This window comes from Rhinopithecus bieti, unplaced genomic scaffold (assembly GCF_001698545.2).
Source record: "Rhinopithecus bieti isolate Rb0 unplaced genomic scaffold, ASM169854v2 scaffold_68244, whole genome shotgun sequence".
NCBI lineage: Eukaryota > Metazoa > Chordata > Mammalia > Primates > Cercopithecidae > Rhinopithecus > Rhinopithecus bieti.
In genome coordinates, this window is record NW_016825829.1 from 758,265 (window position 1) to 773,598 (window position 15,334).

Sequence of the window (15,334 nt, forward strand, 5' to 3'; positions counted from 1 at the left end):
CTCAGTCTCCCTGAGCATTTGGGGATTGGAGTTTTTAAAGATAAGTTGGTGGGTGGGGGCAGCCAGTGAGTCAGGGGTACTGATTGGTCGGGTCAGAGATGAAATCACAGGGAGTCGAAGCTGTTCTCTTGCACTGAGTCAGTTCCTGGGTGCCACGAGATCAGATAAGCCTGGGTGGTGCCAGCTGATCCATCAAGTACTGATCTGAGGCTTTGCAAGAGTGATGTTCTAGCCAGGAGCAGTTTGGGGAGGGTCAGAATCCTGTAGCCTCCAGCTGCATGACTCCTCAACCATAGTTTCTAATCTTGGGGCTAATCTTTTAGTCCCACAAAAGCAGTCTAGTCCCCAGGAAAGGTGTCTTTTGGGAAAGGGCTATTATTTTTGTTTTAAACTAAGTTCCTCCCAAAGTTGAGCCTACGCCCAGGAATAAACGGAGAGCATGGAGGTTAGAAGATGGAGCTGGTTCTCTCTTTCACTGTTACAAGTTTGCAATGGCAGTTTCTTTTTTTTTTTTTTTTTTTTTTTTTTTTGAGACAGAGTCTCGCTCTGTCGCCCAGGCTGGAGTGCAGTGGCCAGATCTCAGCTCACTGCAAGCTCCGCCTCCCGGGTTCACGCCATTCTCCTGCCTCAGCCTCCCGAGTAGCTGGGACTACAGGCACCAGCCACCTCGCCCGGCTAGCTTTTTGTATTTTTTAGTAGAGACGGGGTTTCACCGTGTTAGCCAGGATGGTCTTGATCTCCTGACCTTGTGATCCGCCCGCCTCGGCCTCCCAAAGTGCTGGGATTACAGGCTTGAGCCACCGCGCCCGGCCTGCAATGGCAGTTTCATAGGGATGCCTGTCCTCTGGGGAAAAAGCTAGTAACAGGTTGTCTTTTTGACTGCAGGTGGAAAACGCATCTGTTAGGCAGAGGTGGGGCTTTGTTCTTACCCACAATTGGAAGTTCTGGGTGGAGTAAAGGCAGTGCGTGTGCCACCTGATTCCTTTCCCCATGTGTATCTGGTTGGGGTCTGCCACAAGAGATCCGCACGTATTTTAGAAGGTGGGAGGGGAGGTGGGAGCTGGCTGTAGGCCGGGCGTTGGCGCAGTTCCTTGAGTGTGCTGGCCCCGGGGCAGGGGCACGGGCAGCAGTCAGGCCCAAGGCTTCTCCTGTCTAAAGCTCCTCCTGCCCAGGGGGGCCGTTTCCTCCAGCGCTGGGTCAGGTGCTTCTGCGCCCGGCAAGAGCGCCAGCTCCTCCGTGACCCAGGGAACGGGGTTGCAGGCCCAGGCGGCCAAAAAGGTGCCAACCGGGTCCTGTGGCTTTCAGTTGTCTCTGCCCACCCAATTCACACCATCTTTCCCCCTCAGCCGCCTGCCTGGGACTTTAGGCTCTGCACCAAACGCAGCAAAAGTAGCTGCACAGAGACAGCGGGGTCGGCTCACGCACCCCGAGTAGAATGGCTGTGCTGCTGCCCCAGGCCTGCGACCACCGCTGTGCGTGGCAGGAGTCAGCCCGCCGGCGTGGGGTCCCGAAGCCCGCGGTCCTTCCACGGGGAGGGCCAGGCCCGTACGGCGCAGAGGCTGGGGGACAGGCTGCGCCGACGCTCGCCTGAGGCCCCGCACACACACCTCAGGCCCATGGGTCCGCTCCGCGGGGCAGGTGTCGTGGGTCCAGAGAGGCCAGGCCGGGAGTCTCGGCCTCCGGGTTACGCGGGGGCACAGCTCCTCCGCTCCGGTCAGGGTGCTGCTAACCCACGGTCGAGCAGTGAGCCGCAGGACTGGCGAGAACGCGGCCTCCGGCCGGAAGACAACGTACCGAGATGTTCGTCACTTCCGGGGCTCGGCGTGACCGGGCGTGGCCGTCCCGCCCCTGGCGGCGTGTTCCGCGTCCTTGCGACTGTCTGTCCCGAGCGCGCAGCCGCGGCAGGTGCGGGGCGGGACCGGGGGGCGCGCGGGTGGGGGCGGTAGGGGCGCGCGGGTGGGAGTTGGGGCGCGCGGGTGTGGGGGGTGGGAGGCGCGCGGGGTTGAGGGTGCTCCCGCGTCCGGTGTGTATGCCATGGCCCCCGCCAGGGAGGCCGAGTCCGGACCAGGGTCCGGGATCTCGGCGCGCGGGTTGGGGTTGGGGTCCGGGTGCCCCGCGGCCTCAAGTTTCCTCTCTCGCTCTGTTACGAGGGCGTGGGAGGCGCGGCCGTGGGGCGAGGTGGGGCCGGGCTCACGATGTGCTCACCCCGGTCCCTGGGGACCGTTGCCTTTGTGGCTACGATTTCTTGTGCAAGCCCCGAAGCCTGCGTTTCCTGATGCCTGGGTCGGGGCGGGGGCATCGCGCAGGCCACAATGGCCCCTGCGTCTGTAGGCCGGAGCCTCTGCCATCAGCCCCTTTAGGGTGCTGGCCAGCTGTCGGGTGTGGGGGTATGGCAGGCCCTGGAGGACCCGTTTTCCCCGCTCACCCGACCCGCCCCACCCCAGCCAGGCCAGGTCAGAGCAGCCCACCATGGGACAGGGAGGGGGTGGAGGCTGCACCCCGCGCCCACCCATCCACCAGCAGCCACCAGAGCGCCGCGTGGTCACCGTTGTCTTCCTTGGCCTCCTGCTGGACCTCCTGGCCTTCACGCTGCTGCTGCCCCTGCTGCCCGGGCTGTTGGAGAGCCACGACCGTGCCCACGTGAGTCCTTGCCCTGCGATCACAGTGCCCCCCGCCCCCCAGGCCCATCGGACCTCCCCAGCCCTGATCGTGCCTCCTCATCCCCTAGGACCCCCTCTATGGCTCCTGGCAGGGTGGGGTGAACTGGTTTGCCAGCGCCATCGGGATGCCAGTGGAGAAGAGGTACAACAGTGTCCTGTTCGGAGGTATGGCTGGCTCTGTGCCCCTGGCGGGCTCTCTACGGTCCTATCTTTGGTGGACATGGTCCAGCCCAGGCCCCTCCCCAATTGTCAGTCCTTCCCTTCCCACTCTGGGCTGGCATCAATCTGGTGCCCTTGCCCACACGTCCTGGCTCCTGGGCATGGTCCTTTGCCTCTGCGTGTCAGGTTTGTCACCTTTCTCATCTCTCCATTGGGGCCTCCTCGGCTCAAGGGCCATGGCCTGTGAGTGTAGGGCCCAGCATGACTGGACCCTCAGGATGGGGCTGGACATTGGCCTTGATGGCCGAGACCACAGCCCCATGATGGTGATATCTGTCTCTCAGGTCTCATTGGCTCAGCCTTCTCTGTCCTGCAGTTTCTGTGTGCGCCACTCACTGGGGCCACCTCTGACTGCTTGGGGAGGCGCCCGGTGATGCTGTTGTGCCTGGTATGTCCCTGGGGCTGGGTGCCCTTGGGGAAGCCTCCTCCCACCCAGCCAGTAGCCCCATGGGGTTAGGTGGGGGGAGGGACGTGGCTGTGGGCCACTCATGGCCACTTGTTGGCCCTCATCGCATCCTGGAGGGGGTTCTCTGGGGGACCAGTGGCTCCTGTTGCAAAGCCAGGCTTTCGAGGAGCTGCTCCTGACCCCTAGGGAGGCATTGAGAACACAGTGGCCCTCAGATGCTTCAAAATAGGGCAGGGTTGAGGGGTGTTGCCTGGGTTACCAAGCCCTACTCTGAGCCACTCCTGGCCTTAAGTGACCGCCCCTGCCCCTTGGCCCCTGCCCCTGGGCAGATGGGTGTGGCCACCTCATATGCAGTCTGGGCCACCTCTCGGAGCTTTGCGGCCTTCCTGGCCTCCAGGCTGATTGGGGGCATCAGCAAAGGGAACGTCAGCCTCTCCACGGCCATCGTTGCTGACCTGGGCTCGCCTCTGGCCCGCAGCCAAGGCATGGTAAGTGCACGGGCTGGGCCTTTGGGGTCCGGGTGTGGACTTCTGGCCTGGGTCTCCCTGTGCAGCTCAGGTGGCCTTTTCTCTAGGCGGTCATTGGGGTGGCCTTCTCACTGGGCTTCACCCTGGGCCCTATGCTTGGAGCCTCCCTGCCCCTGGAAATGGCACCCTGGTTTGCCCTGCTCTTCGCAGCCTCCGACCTGCTGTTCATCTTCTGCTTCCTGCCAGAGACGCTGCCGCTGGAGAAACGGGTAGGGCTGCGGTCCAGGACCCACAGGCCCAGGGGCTGGGGGCTTGGTTCCGTAGTGCTGTAAAATGCCCCTGTGTGCCAGCCCCAGGTGCCAGAGAGGCTGGGCTGCCCTCTTGGTGTTGGGGCTCTTGAGGCCACAGTCCGTGGGTTGCCTGGCCAGCAGCTGCTCCTGCAGGCTCTCCAATCCCGTCCCCACAGGCGCCGTCGGTCTCCCCGGGGCTCCGTGATGCGGCCGATCTGCTCAGCCCCCTGGCCCTGCTGCGCTTCTCAGCCGTCGCTCGTGGCCAGGACCCACCCACTGGAGACAGTAAGGACTCGACCCACCCAAGTGTGGAGCCTGCTCTCCCTTGCGCATCCCCAGGCGGAGCCCTTCCCTGCTGTGGTCGCCTTCTCAGCGCCCTCCACCTCTCCCCAGGGCTCAGCAGCCTGCGCCGCCTGGGCCTCGTCTACTTCCTCTACCTCTTCCTGTTCTCGGGCCTGGAGTACACGCTGAGCTTCCTCACACACCAGCGCTTCCAGTTCAGCAGGTGGATCCTCATCTGGGGACAGCCTGCTGTCCCCCTGAACGCCCCTGCTTCAGGGATGACCCCTCCCAACCCCCATCCCCAGGAAGCCTTGGCAGCCACTCTCGCCCTGGCCCTGCCCTGGGTGACCCTGCCCCGGGGTGACCCTGCACTAACGCGCCTGCTCCCAGCCTGCAGCAGGGGAAGATGTTTTTCCTCATCGGCCTCACCATGGCCACCATCCAGGGTGCCTATGCCCGGCGGATCCGCCCTGGCGGGGAAGTTGCTGCCGTGAAGCGGGTAGGGGGGTCCTTCCGAAGCGGGTGGCAGGCAGTCCCCTGAGCCGTGTGGGGCACAGGCTGTGCTGAGGCTGCCGTGCCCACCTGCAGGCCCTCCTACTGCTGGTGCCTGCCTTCCTCCTCATCGGCTGGGGCCATTCTCTGCCCATGCTGGGCCTGGGGCTGCTGCTGTACTCCTTTGGTGAGTGGCCCTGCCCTGGCAGGGGATCCGATAGGTAGCAGGGGCTGGGTGATGCGCCCTCCCCTGGGCTGATGGGAGCCTCCTCAATGTCCCCCACCAGCCGCCGCTGTTGTGGTGCCCTGCCTGTCCTCCATGGTCGCTGGCTATGGTAAGACCCTTCCCTCAGCCAAAGCCACCTGAGCCGGAGAAGGGCAGTGGCCCCTGACTACGCCTCTCCCCACAGGCTCACCAGGGCAGAAGGGCACGGTCATGGGTACACTGCGCAGCCTAGGTGCTCTGGCCAGGGCCGCGGGGCCCCTGGTGGCTGCTTCAGGTGAGGGCGCGGGATAGTGCTGGGGGCCGGGCACCTGCTCTCACCTCCCCAGTGCCAGCCCCCTCGGAGCCTGGGTGACGCTGCCATCTCTCCGCAGTGTACTGGCTGGCTGGGGCCCAGGCCTGCTTCACCACGTGGTCCGGGCTCTTTTTGCTCCCCTTCCTCCTCCTGCAGAAGCTGAATTATTCGGCACAGACGCTCAAGGCTGAGTAGCTGAGCCACTGTGCCCAGGCTGTGGGCACTAGGCGGAGTGGGAGCCTGGGTCAGAGCCCTGCCCACTGCCTAACCCCCCTCCTTCCCAGTCCAGGGAGACCCTGTGGGTGGGAGCCGGCCCCCCAGCAGGAAGCCCAGGCAGCTCCTCCAGACTCATTCCTATTAATGACGCCAAGCGGCAGCACTCCAAGGCTGTCAGGGTTTCTGTTTGTTTTCTAAACTATGCACCAGGTTTCTGATGATGAAATAAAGCACCTGTTTTATACCAAATGCCTTTCTCCATACATAGCCAGGCCTCTACCCACACCAGGAGAGGCAGCTAGAGCTGAATGAATGGTTCCACTGACCAGAAGGGTCCAAGGGTCTTCAAGACCCTCAGTTTCCCCCTCTGCAGTGGCAGCCTGGGGACTCAGGCCCCTCCAAGGCTGGGGTCAGCCCTGGCCAGGTGGTATCTGGCAGTGTGCCTGGCACCCTGGCAGGGTATCCCCTGGACAGCGCCCTCCCCATCAGACATGAGCACACAGTGACGGTGAGACTGGGACCGTGGGGACAAGGACAGGCCAGCAGCTCCCTGGACGCCCTGAGTTCCCGTGGGGAGGGACAGCAGGAGTGCCAGGTGGAACGTCCTCCCGCGCCCATGGCTGCAGATGACGTTTTACCAGGACATGAACATTTGGAGGTCTCCTTTCGGCACACAAACTTGGGAACAAAAAAATTAAAATATAAAACTGCTTCCCAAATTTAGACAAAGAAATTGCTGAAAGAATTTTATTTGTGAGTAAAACATGTTACACTGGAGAAAGGACACTCAGGACCTGTCCTCCCAAGTCGGTGTCCATATATGCAACTATATTTCATGTTGTAATACAAAGGATTAAACTACAAAAGTGAAAATTAAGTCATTGCATATGTGGGGTAAAGAAGGAATAAAAGGGAATAAAGGAAGAGTCCACGGTTAAGGACTTTTCATTCTGCCTTGGCAACAAAACGACACAGAAGAGAGGCAGCACGCTTGCCTGCGTAGCAGGCCCTGCGGCTCAGAGGAAGCTCAAAGCGGCCGTCAGTGCCATGCAGCAGCCTGGTTCTCGCTCGGCCGTCCAATCAGTGGGATCCGAGGTGGCTCGGCCCATCGTGCCCAGGATCTGAGCCCACATCTGGCACCAGCTCTATCAGGGGCCTGTTGGACCCACACAAGCTTGCCTGCACCTAGTCAGGCGGGTACCAGGCAGCTCCTGAAATGGGTCACCCTCCAGTTCCTGCTCAGCAGCTCTGAGCCCTTTTCCAGCCTCTTCCAGGGAAGTGAAAACAACAGTATTAGCCAAGGAGCGCATGTCTCAGGCTCCCTCACTGACGGCCATGTCGAGGGGCCCCGGGGCTGCTCTCCACCTCGAGTTACCTTTATCACAAGTAGGATATCTTTCTGGCTGAGTTAACGGTGAGAACAGATCCCCTGAAACCTCCCCCAAGTAAGTGAAAAGTGCTCTACTATGGGGTCTGGAAAGAAAAAAGCAAAAAGCCTGTTCACGTTCACAGTCAAAAAATATAAGCTAAATTGTAAACCTACTCAAAGAAAATTCTAGAAAGGACTCTTCCCCTCCTGATACACCTTCCCTATGACAGGAATCCAGAGTCCCAAGTGAAAAAACTGAGCTCCTGAATCTGGTTGTGGTCGAGGGAACATCGGTCAGACATGCAGAGCATCGCGTTGAGTGCACACAGGCCCATCTGCCGCTGGCGTTTCCTGCCCAGCGTCTGGCCCAGACCTGCCTCTTCTTCAAGGCCGCTGGTGGGCACACGAGTGTTTTCACAGGACCAAGGCTTTGTATATAGATTTAAGTGAGATCACTGAGCAGAGAGAATGCCACATGGAACCAGGAGTCTGAGTCCATCACCTGAGACCTTAGGGTGGAGGGGAAGCTGAGCAGAAACAGAATGTGCTGATTTCACAACAGGAAGGATGGCAGGAAAGGTAAGGCTCAGGAGGGTGACACCTGCGGCCAAAGCTGCAGAAGCCTCCAGTACCTTCCAGCTAGGACCATGACTTAGTGCCTCCCCTCTGTGGGGAGAGCACATCTCCCCCAGAAGCTGAGGCTGAGAGGACAAGAGGCAGGGTGGGGCTGCTGCACACACGCTGGGTCAGCCCAGGGCTACACAGGGCTGCTCACGTGAGGGGACCCCTAGCTAGGTGGAGGGCTTGGCTTTTTGCATTCCATTATACAAGGACAGGGCACAGACGCAGTCGGGGACTCTGGCAGAGCCAGGGTCGCTCCGGACAGGACAGTGTTAGCGCAGGGCCTTCAGGAGTCACTCTTCTTCTTGCTCTTCTTCAGAAAGGACGGGGTACGGAACTTCTTCTTCTTTTTGGACGGGGACTTGCCTGGAGACCCATCGCTGCCAGGGTCCGCGGCAGCCCCCTCCTCGGCAGCTGAGGGGCAGCCTCTTCAGCCACCGGGGCTGGGTCTGGGGCTGGCTCGGGGTTGGCCTCAGTAGGGGCCTCAGTGGGGCTTGGGGGTCTCTGGGCTTCCTCCTCCTTCTCTAACATAGGGAAGCCGAGTGCTTCTGAAGGCTCATCAGGGGACAGATCGGGGAGAGTTGGCTTAAAGGTGGCGGCATCACTGTCATCTGCAGTAGCTGGCCCCGGCACAAGGTCTAGTGGGTGAGGTGAGAGACGGGGTTAAGGGTTCTTGCCCAGATCTCAAAGGGCAGCTTGAGATGGGGGCACCCCACACAGGAAACTGCTATTTTATTTGACTCTATGGATTTTTACCAAGACAAGAAACTTAAAATATGGTCTACTCTACTGTATGGCTGGACGGAGCTAGAATCACAAAACACAGACTTGGTTTTGGGTAGTTTCTAGCTCCTTCTTGTGGGCAGTGTGCTGACAACACCAGACTCCGCCCCAGGCGTGGGTCCCCCCACCGGAAAGACAGACGGCAGCACAAGCTGAGGACAGCTAAAGGAGCGACGTCCCGCTTTCATTATGTGAAGAGAAGTCTGCCCTGTCACCCTAAGGGCATGTATTCATAGTCGTGAAATGAAGTCTAAATTTGGGTCTACAACACCTGGTCTCCCCCAAAACAGCCAGTAGAAAATTGTGCATAACTCCCACAGCACGTGTGATGTCAACATCCAAAAGAACAAAGCCGTTTAGGATGGAAGTTAATTAAAAGGAAAAAGACGGCCTTTAAGGCAAGGAGCGGGGCAAAAAACTCCCGACCAGCATCAGGAGTGGCCCTCTGTGAAGGGGCAATCGGCCCTCAGGTCACGGCCTGGGGGCGCCTTCCTTCCACACTTACCGGCACCCGCTTTGCCCTTTCCATTCGTAAACAGCCTACAATGTTACCAGCAACTGACAGGTTAGACACCACAAGCTGTTTAGTGTTTAAAAATCAAGCCACACATCAGGGCCAGGGGAGTCAGCTGAGTGGTTAGGAGCAGCACAGGAGGCCCAGGCCCCAAACCCTCAAGGCTTTACCTTTGGGAAGCTGGAAGCGCCCCCACCCCGCCAGCTGCCCCAGGCTAATTCCAGGCCAGGCTTCTTGAGGGCCGGGAGAGGGCTGTGGGCACACAGGCACCGCTCTCTGTGAGGAGGTGGGGCCCGCTCTGCTGGGCACGGTGCGGCTGATGCTAGGACAGAGGCTGCCCCAGGGCGCTCGCTCTGGAGAGCTGCCATCCTCTGAGCCAACATCACACTGGCTTTATAAGGGTCCCGATACCCGCTCCTCTGCCCACCTTCCTCGGACCAGCTTCAGCAAAGCTCTAAGGCAATCCGACCCCACACAGCAGGTGGCAGAACCCCAGCCTGTCTGAACCGAGGCTGCACTTGACATCTGACCCAGTGTGGTCAAACCCTCCCACCGAGCAATCCAAAGAGACCCTCGAAGGCCGGAGGTAAGAACCTCTGAGGCCCAGAGTGCTCCAGTGGCACCAAGGTGCGTAGAGGCCCTGAGGGAGGCACCCGCTGCCGCTGAAGGCAGCACAGTGCTCAGGTGACTGAGCCACTTCCAGGAAGGCCTCCAAGGGACTGGGTACAAAAAAGGGGGGGCTTCTGTTTTTATTTGAAATAAACAGAAAACAAAACTTAATAAACAACAAAGAAGCAGGAGAATGAGGCAAAGCACAGGGCACCGGTGGAGAGCGGAGGCAGCGCGGTACTTACTAGGGTAACAGGTACTCTCTAGCGCATCCGTCTCCTGCTTGTGATGCAGCCACAGGAAGAAAAAAGCACAAGGAGAGAATCTATGCATTCAGTCACAGCCATCAGGTTACAGAAGAAGAAAGGCAGGGCCATGGGCTTCACGAGAGACACGGATGTACGAGACCGAGGGACAGACACCCGGGATCACACACCACAGACACACGGTGGCTGAGAGGCAGCCGGCGTGTGGCCCACACAGCGGAGAGCACCTCCGGAGGTGGCATCTGCATGACAACACGGCACAAGGAGTGGGCGAGCAATGGGCAACGCGGACACCAGCAACCACGGTGGGTTCCGACCCCCGAGGCCAGCCTTCCTACTTGGTCACAGCTCACATACAAATCTGTTTTGCCTGGAGTTACCCAGGACAGAACCAATATAGGAGAAAAGAGGTGTCACATCTTGGCGTTGATGCAAGCACACACTTCTCTGTTGGTGTTAACACAACTCCCGCCACATTCCGCCACAGCGCGCACGAGCCGTGCACCCTCCCACAGCGGTGGCCACTGCCACCCAGAGCTCACCTTCCTCCAGCTTGATGGGAGTGCTGGGAGGTGGGTGGGGGACCGCAGGCTGGTCTGGAGGACTCTTTTCTTTCTGTTCTCTAGCCTCGTCCAGATTCTCTGCAGAGAAGCAACAAGGATATGGTAGGAGCTGTGGACGCCATGAGCCTTCACCTGCCTCCATGGCAGATGGGGCAGCCTGCTCAGCCGCCCTCTGAGAAGGCAGGGCTCTCTCAACCCTTTCCCTGTTCCTCTCCAAGAGAGGATAAAGGAAGCTGTGACCCGGGTGTTGACTGATGTGAATTTCAGAGAAACATAAACAACTTCAGATACAAAATTCGTTTCTATTCTTATTCCAAAGAGAAGCTGCCAGAGCTGGCTCTGTGATGGACTCAAATGGTGTGCCCTGGCCTGTCCCCTGCTGTCCTGTGCGAGTAGGCAGCCCCTCCCTCCCAGCCTTCTCCCTGCTAAGCAGGTGGCGGAGGGTCCTGATCCCACTCACCACCTCAAGGGACATCATATGAGCAATTATTTTGGTTTTAATTCTGTGGTAGGGCATTTTATCCCAATAATTTCAACTTGGCAACTGTAATGCATATTTTTATTTTATAAAGTGAAACATGCTAATAAGAACCAGAGGAAAAAATGCAGGAACTAGGATCCTGGATATAGAAAAGGATTCCAAGTCTACTTCTCGTTTGAGGGAAAATAGGGATCACCACTATGAGAACTCCTTCCATGTCTGTGTGTATTTCAGAAGTTTAGATGAATAGCTTTGAATCAGCAGATCTGTATTTTGAACAAGCAGCTGTCATTACCCTTCTGAGCTCCCAGGGCCTCTGCTCCCACCCTAACAGCTGGCTCACCTCCCCAAGTACCATGTTGGCACTACCTTGCAGAAGCCAGGCGCCCATAAAAAGGCCGCCACACCACCTATCTGAGTGAGCATACAGCCTCAACCAGGAAAAGGTGCTGACCTCCGGCAGTCAGCCTGCATTTTACCTGTGGCACACACTCCCCTCAGCCCACGCCAAGGGCCGGATCAGACCTCCTGTGGGTTCTCCTGCTAACAGCTCTGTGATCACAGAGCATGGCCAGAGCTGACCCCATCCACACTCAGCTGCCATCACAGCCCTGCTGAAGGAGCCTCACACCGGGTAGGGGGGAACTCCAGGTATCTTGTTTGACTGAAAAACAATCCCGGTTACTCAGATGCCAGGAGACTCCAAAGGGCAGACACATCTCTGTGTACGTGTGCACAGAAACTAGGATTAGGCCACATGACCCACAGCTCAAGCTGACCACCTCTACTTCTCGCTCTAAGGCAGGTAATTACAGCAATGGCTCAAAGCTTCACTGGAGGGAGAGAACCAGCAGCAGGGCCCGGTGTGTGTGAAGGTCTGAACAGTAAATAGCAGTGTAACACTGAAAAACAATTCAGCAACTCAAATTTCAGTAACAACTACGTAATGCAGTGGCTGGTCTAGAACAAGACAAAAACCGGTTAAGAGGTCCTCTCAGGAGGAATGCCTAGTTCCCAGGATGACTACAGTCCAGGAGGGCAACAGTCAGTCCCACACACCGAGGGGCTCCAGCAAGGCTGACCCCAGAGGACTGAGCAGCACATTGAGGTTTCAGTAAAAACCTGAGTTGAAGCTAATGGCCCTGAGGATGCTGGCGGGGGCCCTGTGCCCCTGGTTCTTCCTGGTGCCAGCACCAAGGTTGCCTAGAGCCCAGTGAACAAGAGAGCTGGCAGCAGGGAGCTCGGAGGAAAAGCAGCTGATCCCCACGAGCCCTCAAGGAAGAGGCATTGGAGACCTGCTTCTCTCATTAGTTCTCAACATTTTCTTTTCAAAGCCTGACATCTGAAACCACCTGCTCCATGAGGGTCTGAAACTTGAGCCGCTTATTTTTACTCATTGTAAGACTGCCCCATCTTTGACCGCCTTTGTCAGTGAGCTACCAAGAGAAGTGCAGGCTGCACCCACCACTCCTGACGGGACCTGGGCACATGCCAGGGCAGTCAGCATGTTCACCCTCAGGCCTGTGACCACACCTGCACAGGAGACCCTCAAGGTTTATGGAGAAAGAGAATTTCTGTCAGAAACCCCAAGCCCTACAAACAAGCACCGCAAGGACATTCAGAGCATCCCACTGCACAGAGGCCGGGGCTGACTGCTGTGATCAAAGACTCAGTGAGGAAGGCAATGCGCTTTTGTCCAAATCAGGGCTCAGCCATGCACAACCTCGTTCTTGGGAGCCACCCTGTCTGAGTCCCCTATTCCTCTGCTCTAACTGGGGAAAAATGACGGATCTCGCAGGGTTACTTTGGGAATGAGATGAGATGTACGCACGACAGCACTGGGCACGTGCCCAGCACGATGGCTCAGCAACAATGAGTGTTAAGAATCAAACCAAGTAAAGGAGGTCTCTCCCCAGTGACGCTTCAACAGACAGAAATACCGTGTTCGTAAAAGAGACAAACGTCGGGGTAACTGTCAACATGGCCAAAGGAACAGCTCCAGTCTGCAGCTCCCAGCGAGATCAACCCAGAAGGTGGGTGATTTCTGCACTTCCAACTGAGGTACCTGGCTCATCTCACTGGGACTAGTTAGACCGTGGGTGCAGCCCACAGACGGCGAGCCGAAGCAGGGTAGGGTGTTGCTTACCCGGGAAGTGCAAGGAGTCAGGGAACTCCCTCCTGTAGCCAAGGGAAGCCTTGAGGGACTGTGCCTTGAGAAATGGTGCATTCCGGCTCAGATACTATGCTTTTCCCACGGTCTTCACAATCCACAGACCAGGAAATTCCCTTGGCTGCCTACACCACCAGGGCCCTGGGTTTCAAGCACAAAACTGGTCACCCATTTGGGCAGATGCTGAGCTAGCTGCAGGAGTTCTTTTTTAATACCCCAGTGGCGCCTGGAATGCCAGCAAGACAGAACCCTTCACTCCCCTGGAAAGGGGGCTGAAGTCAGGGAGCCAAGTAGTCTTGCACAGCAGATCCCACCCCCATGGAGCCCAGCAAGCTAAGATCCACTGGCTTGAAATACTTGCTGCCAGCACAGCAGTCTGAAGTCCACTTGGGATGCTGGAGCTTGGTAGGCGGAGAGGCGTCCACCATTACTGAGGCTTGAGTAGGCCATTTTCCCCTCACAGTGTAAACAAAGCTGCCAGGAAATCTGAACTGGGCAGAGCCCACTGCAGCTTCTCAAAGCCACTATAGCCAGACTGCCTCTCTAGATTCCTCCTCTCTGGGCAGGGCATCTCTGAAAGAAAGGCAGCAGCAGCAGTCACGGACTTATAGATAAAACTCCCATCTCCCTGGGACAGAGCACCTGGGGGAAGGGGCAGCTGTGGACACAGCTTCAGCAGAGTTAAGTTACTGCCTGCTGGCTCTGAAGAGAACAGCGGATCTCCCAGCACAGTGCTCAAGCTCTGCTAAGGGACAGACACTGCCTCCTCAAGAGACACCTCCTAGCAGGGGTCGACAGACAACACCTCATACAGGAGAGCTCTGGCTGGCATCTGGCGGTGCCCCTCTGGGACGAAGCTTCCAGAAGAAGGGACAGGCAGCAATCTTTGCTGTTCTGCAGCCTCTGCTGGTGATACCCAGGCAAACAGGGTCTGGAGTGCACCTCCAGCAAACTCCAGCAGACCTGCAGGAGAAGGGGCTGATAGAAGGAAAACTAACAGAAAGGAATAGCATCAACATCAACAAAAAGGACGTTCGCACGAAAACGCCATCTGAAGGTCACCAACATCAAAGATCAAACATAGATAAATCCACAAAGATAAGGAAAAACCAGCACAAAAAGGCTGAAAATTTCAAAACCCAGAACGCCTCTTCTCCTCCAAAGGATCACAACTCCTCGCCAGCAAGGGAACAAAACTGGATGGAGAATGAGTTTGATGAATTGACGGAAGTAGGCTTCAGAAGATGGGTAATAACAAACTCCTCTGAGCTAAAGGAGTGTGTTCTAACCCAATGCAAGGATGCTAAGAACCTTGAAATAAGGTTAGAGGAATTGCTAAGTAGAATAACACTTTAGAGAAGAACATAAATGACCTGATGGAGCTGAAAAACACAGCACGAGAACTTCATGAACCATACACAAGTAACAATAGCCGAATAAATCAAGCAGAAGAAAGGATATCAGAGATTGAAGATCAACTTCATGAAATAAAGTATAAAGACAAGATTAAAGAATAAAGAATGAAAAGGAATGAACAAAGCCTCCAAGAAATATAGGACTATGTGAAAAGATCAAAGCTACGTTTGATTGGGGTGCCTGAAAATGACAGGCAGAATGGAACCAAGCTGGAAAACACTCTTCAGGATATTATCCAGGAGAAATTCCCCAACCTAGCAAGACAGGCCAACATTCAAATTCAGGAAACAGGGAGACCACCACAAAGATACTCCTCGAGAAGAGCAACCCCAAGACACATAATCATCAGATTCACCCAAGGTTGAAATGAAGGAAAAAATTTTAAGGGCAGTCAGAGAGAAAGGTCAGGTTACCCACAAAGGGAAGTCCATCAGACTAACAGTGGATCTCTCTGCAGAAACCCTACAAGCCAGAAGACAGTAGGGGCCAATATTCAACATTTTTAAAAGAATTTTCAACCCAGAATCTGATATCCAGCCAAACTAAGCTTCATAAGTGAAGGAGAAATAAAATCCTTTACAGACAAACAAATGCTGAGAGATTTTGTCACCATCAGGCCTGCCTTACAAGAGCTCCTGAAGCAAGCACTAAATATGGAAAGCAAAAACCAGTTCCACCCACCGCAAAAGTATACCAAATTGTAAAGACCATCAACACTATGAAGAAACTGCATCAACTAATGGGCAAAATAACCAGCTAGCATCATAATGACAGGACCAAATTCACACATAACAATATTAACCTGAATATGTGAATGGGCTAAATGCCCGAATTAAAAGACACAGACTGGCAAATTGGATAAAGGGTCAAGACCCATCAGTGTGCTATATTCAAGAGACCCGTCTCACATGTGAAGACACACATAGGCTCAAAATAAAGGGATAGAAGAATATTTACCAAGCAAAAGGAAAGCAAAAAAAAAAAAAAAAAAA

At 56.4% G+C, this 15,334-nt stretch overlaps 2 protein-coding genes across 3 annotated transcripts in view; one reads left to right on the forward strand and one right to left on the reverse strand.

Annotated features, from left to right (window-relative positions):
- Positions 1-1,799: 1,799 nt before the first annotated feature.
- On the forward strand, positions 1,800-5,799 carry SLC75A1 (solute carrier family 75 member 1). Of its 2 annotated transcripts, XM_017863127.1 has the most exons (13): positions 1,800-1,905; positions 2,445-2,640; positions 2,729-2,825; positions 3,164-3,267; positions 3,615-3,773; positions 3,860-4,021; positions 4,219-4,327; positions 4,436-4,547; positions 4,715-4,823; positions 4,913-5,003; positions 5,104-5,151; positions 5,227-5,316; positions 5,414-5,799. In XM_017863127.1, the coding sequence occupies exons 2-13, from the start codon at positions 2,470-2,472 to the stop codon at positions 5,527-5,529; spliced, it is 1,368 nt and encodes a 455-aa protein (XP_017718616.1). In that variant the 5' UTR covers positions 1,800-1,905; positions 2,445-2,469; the 3' UTR covers positions 5,530-5,799. The 2 variants fall into 2 exon arrangements, with proteins under 2 accessions (XP_017718616.1, XP_017718617.1); XM_017863128.1 differs by lacking the exon at positions 5,104-5,151.
- Positions 5,800-6,269: 470 nt separating this feature from the next.
- ADD1 (adducin 1) overlaps positions 6,270-15,334 on the reverse strand; it is a 64,424-nt gene continuing 55,359 nt past the window's right edge. The window contains 3 exon segments of the mRNA XM_017863125.1: positions 6,270-7,963; positions 7,966-8,178; positions 10,255-10,353. Coding sequence (XP_017718614.1) covers positions 7,827-7,963; positions 7,966-8,178; positions 10,255-10,353 — 449 coding nt within the window. The 3' untranslated portion in view covers positions 6,270-7,826.

What these genes read in the sequence shown, in the direction of transcription:
- SLC75A1 (XM_017863127.1), top strand. Translation starts at nt 2,470, where the DNA reads ATGGGACAGGGAGGGGGTGGAGGCTGCACCCCGCGCCCACCCATCCAC. An exon ending in AGAGCCACGACCGTGCCCAC is followed by an intron (nt 2,641 to 2,728) that starts GTGAGTCCTTGC and finishes CTCATCCCCTAG; the next exon opens with GACCCCCTCTATGGCTCCTG. An exon ending in CAGCGCTTCCAGTTCAGCAG is followed by an intron (nt 4,548 to 4,714) that starts GTGGATCCTCAT and finishes GCCTGCTCCCAG; the next exon opens with CCTGCAGCAGGGGAAGATGT.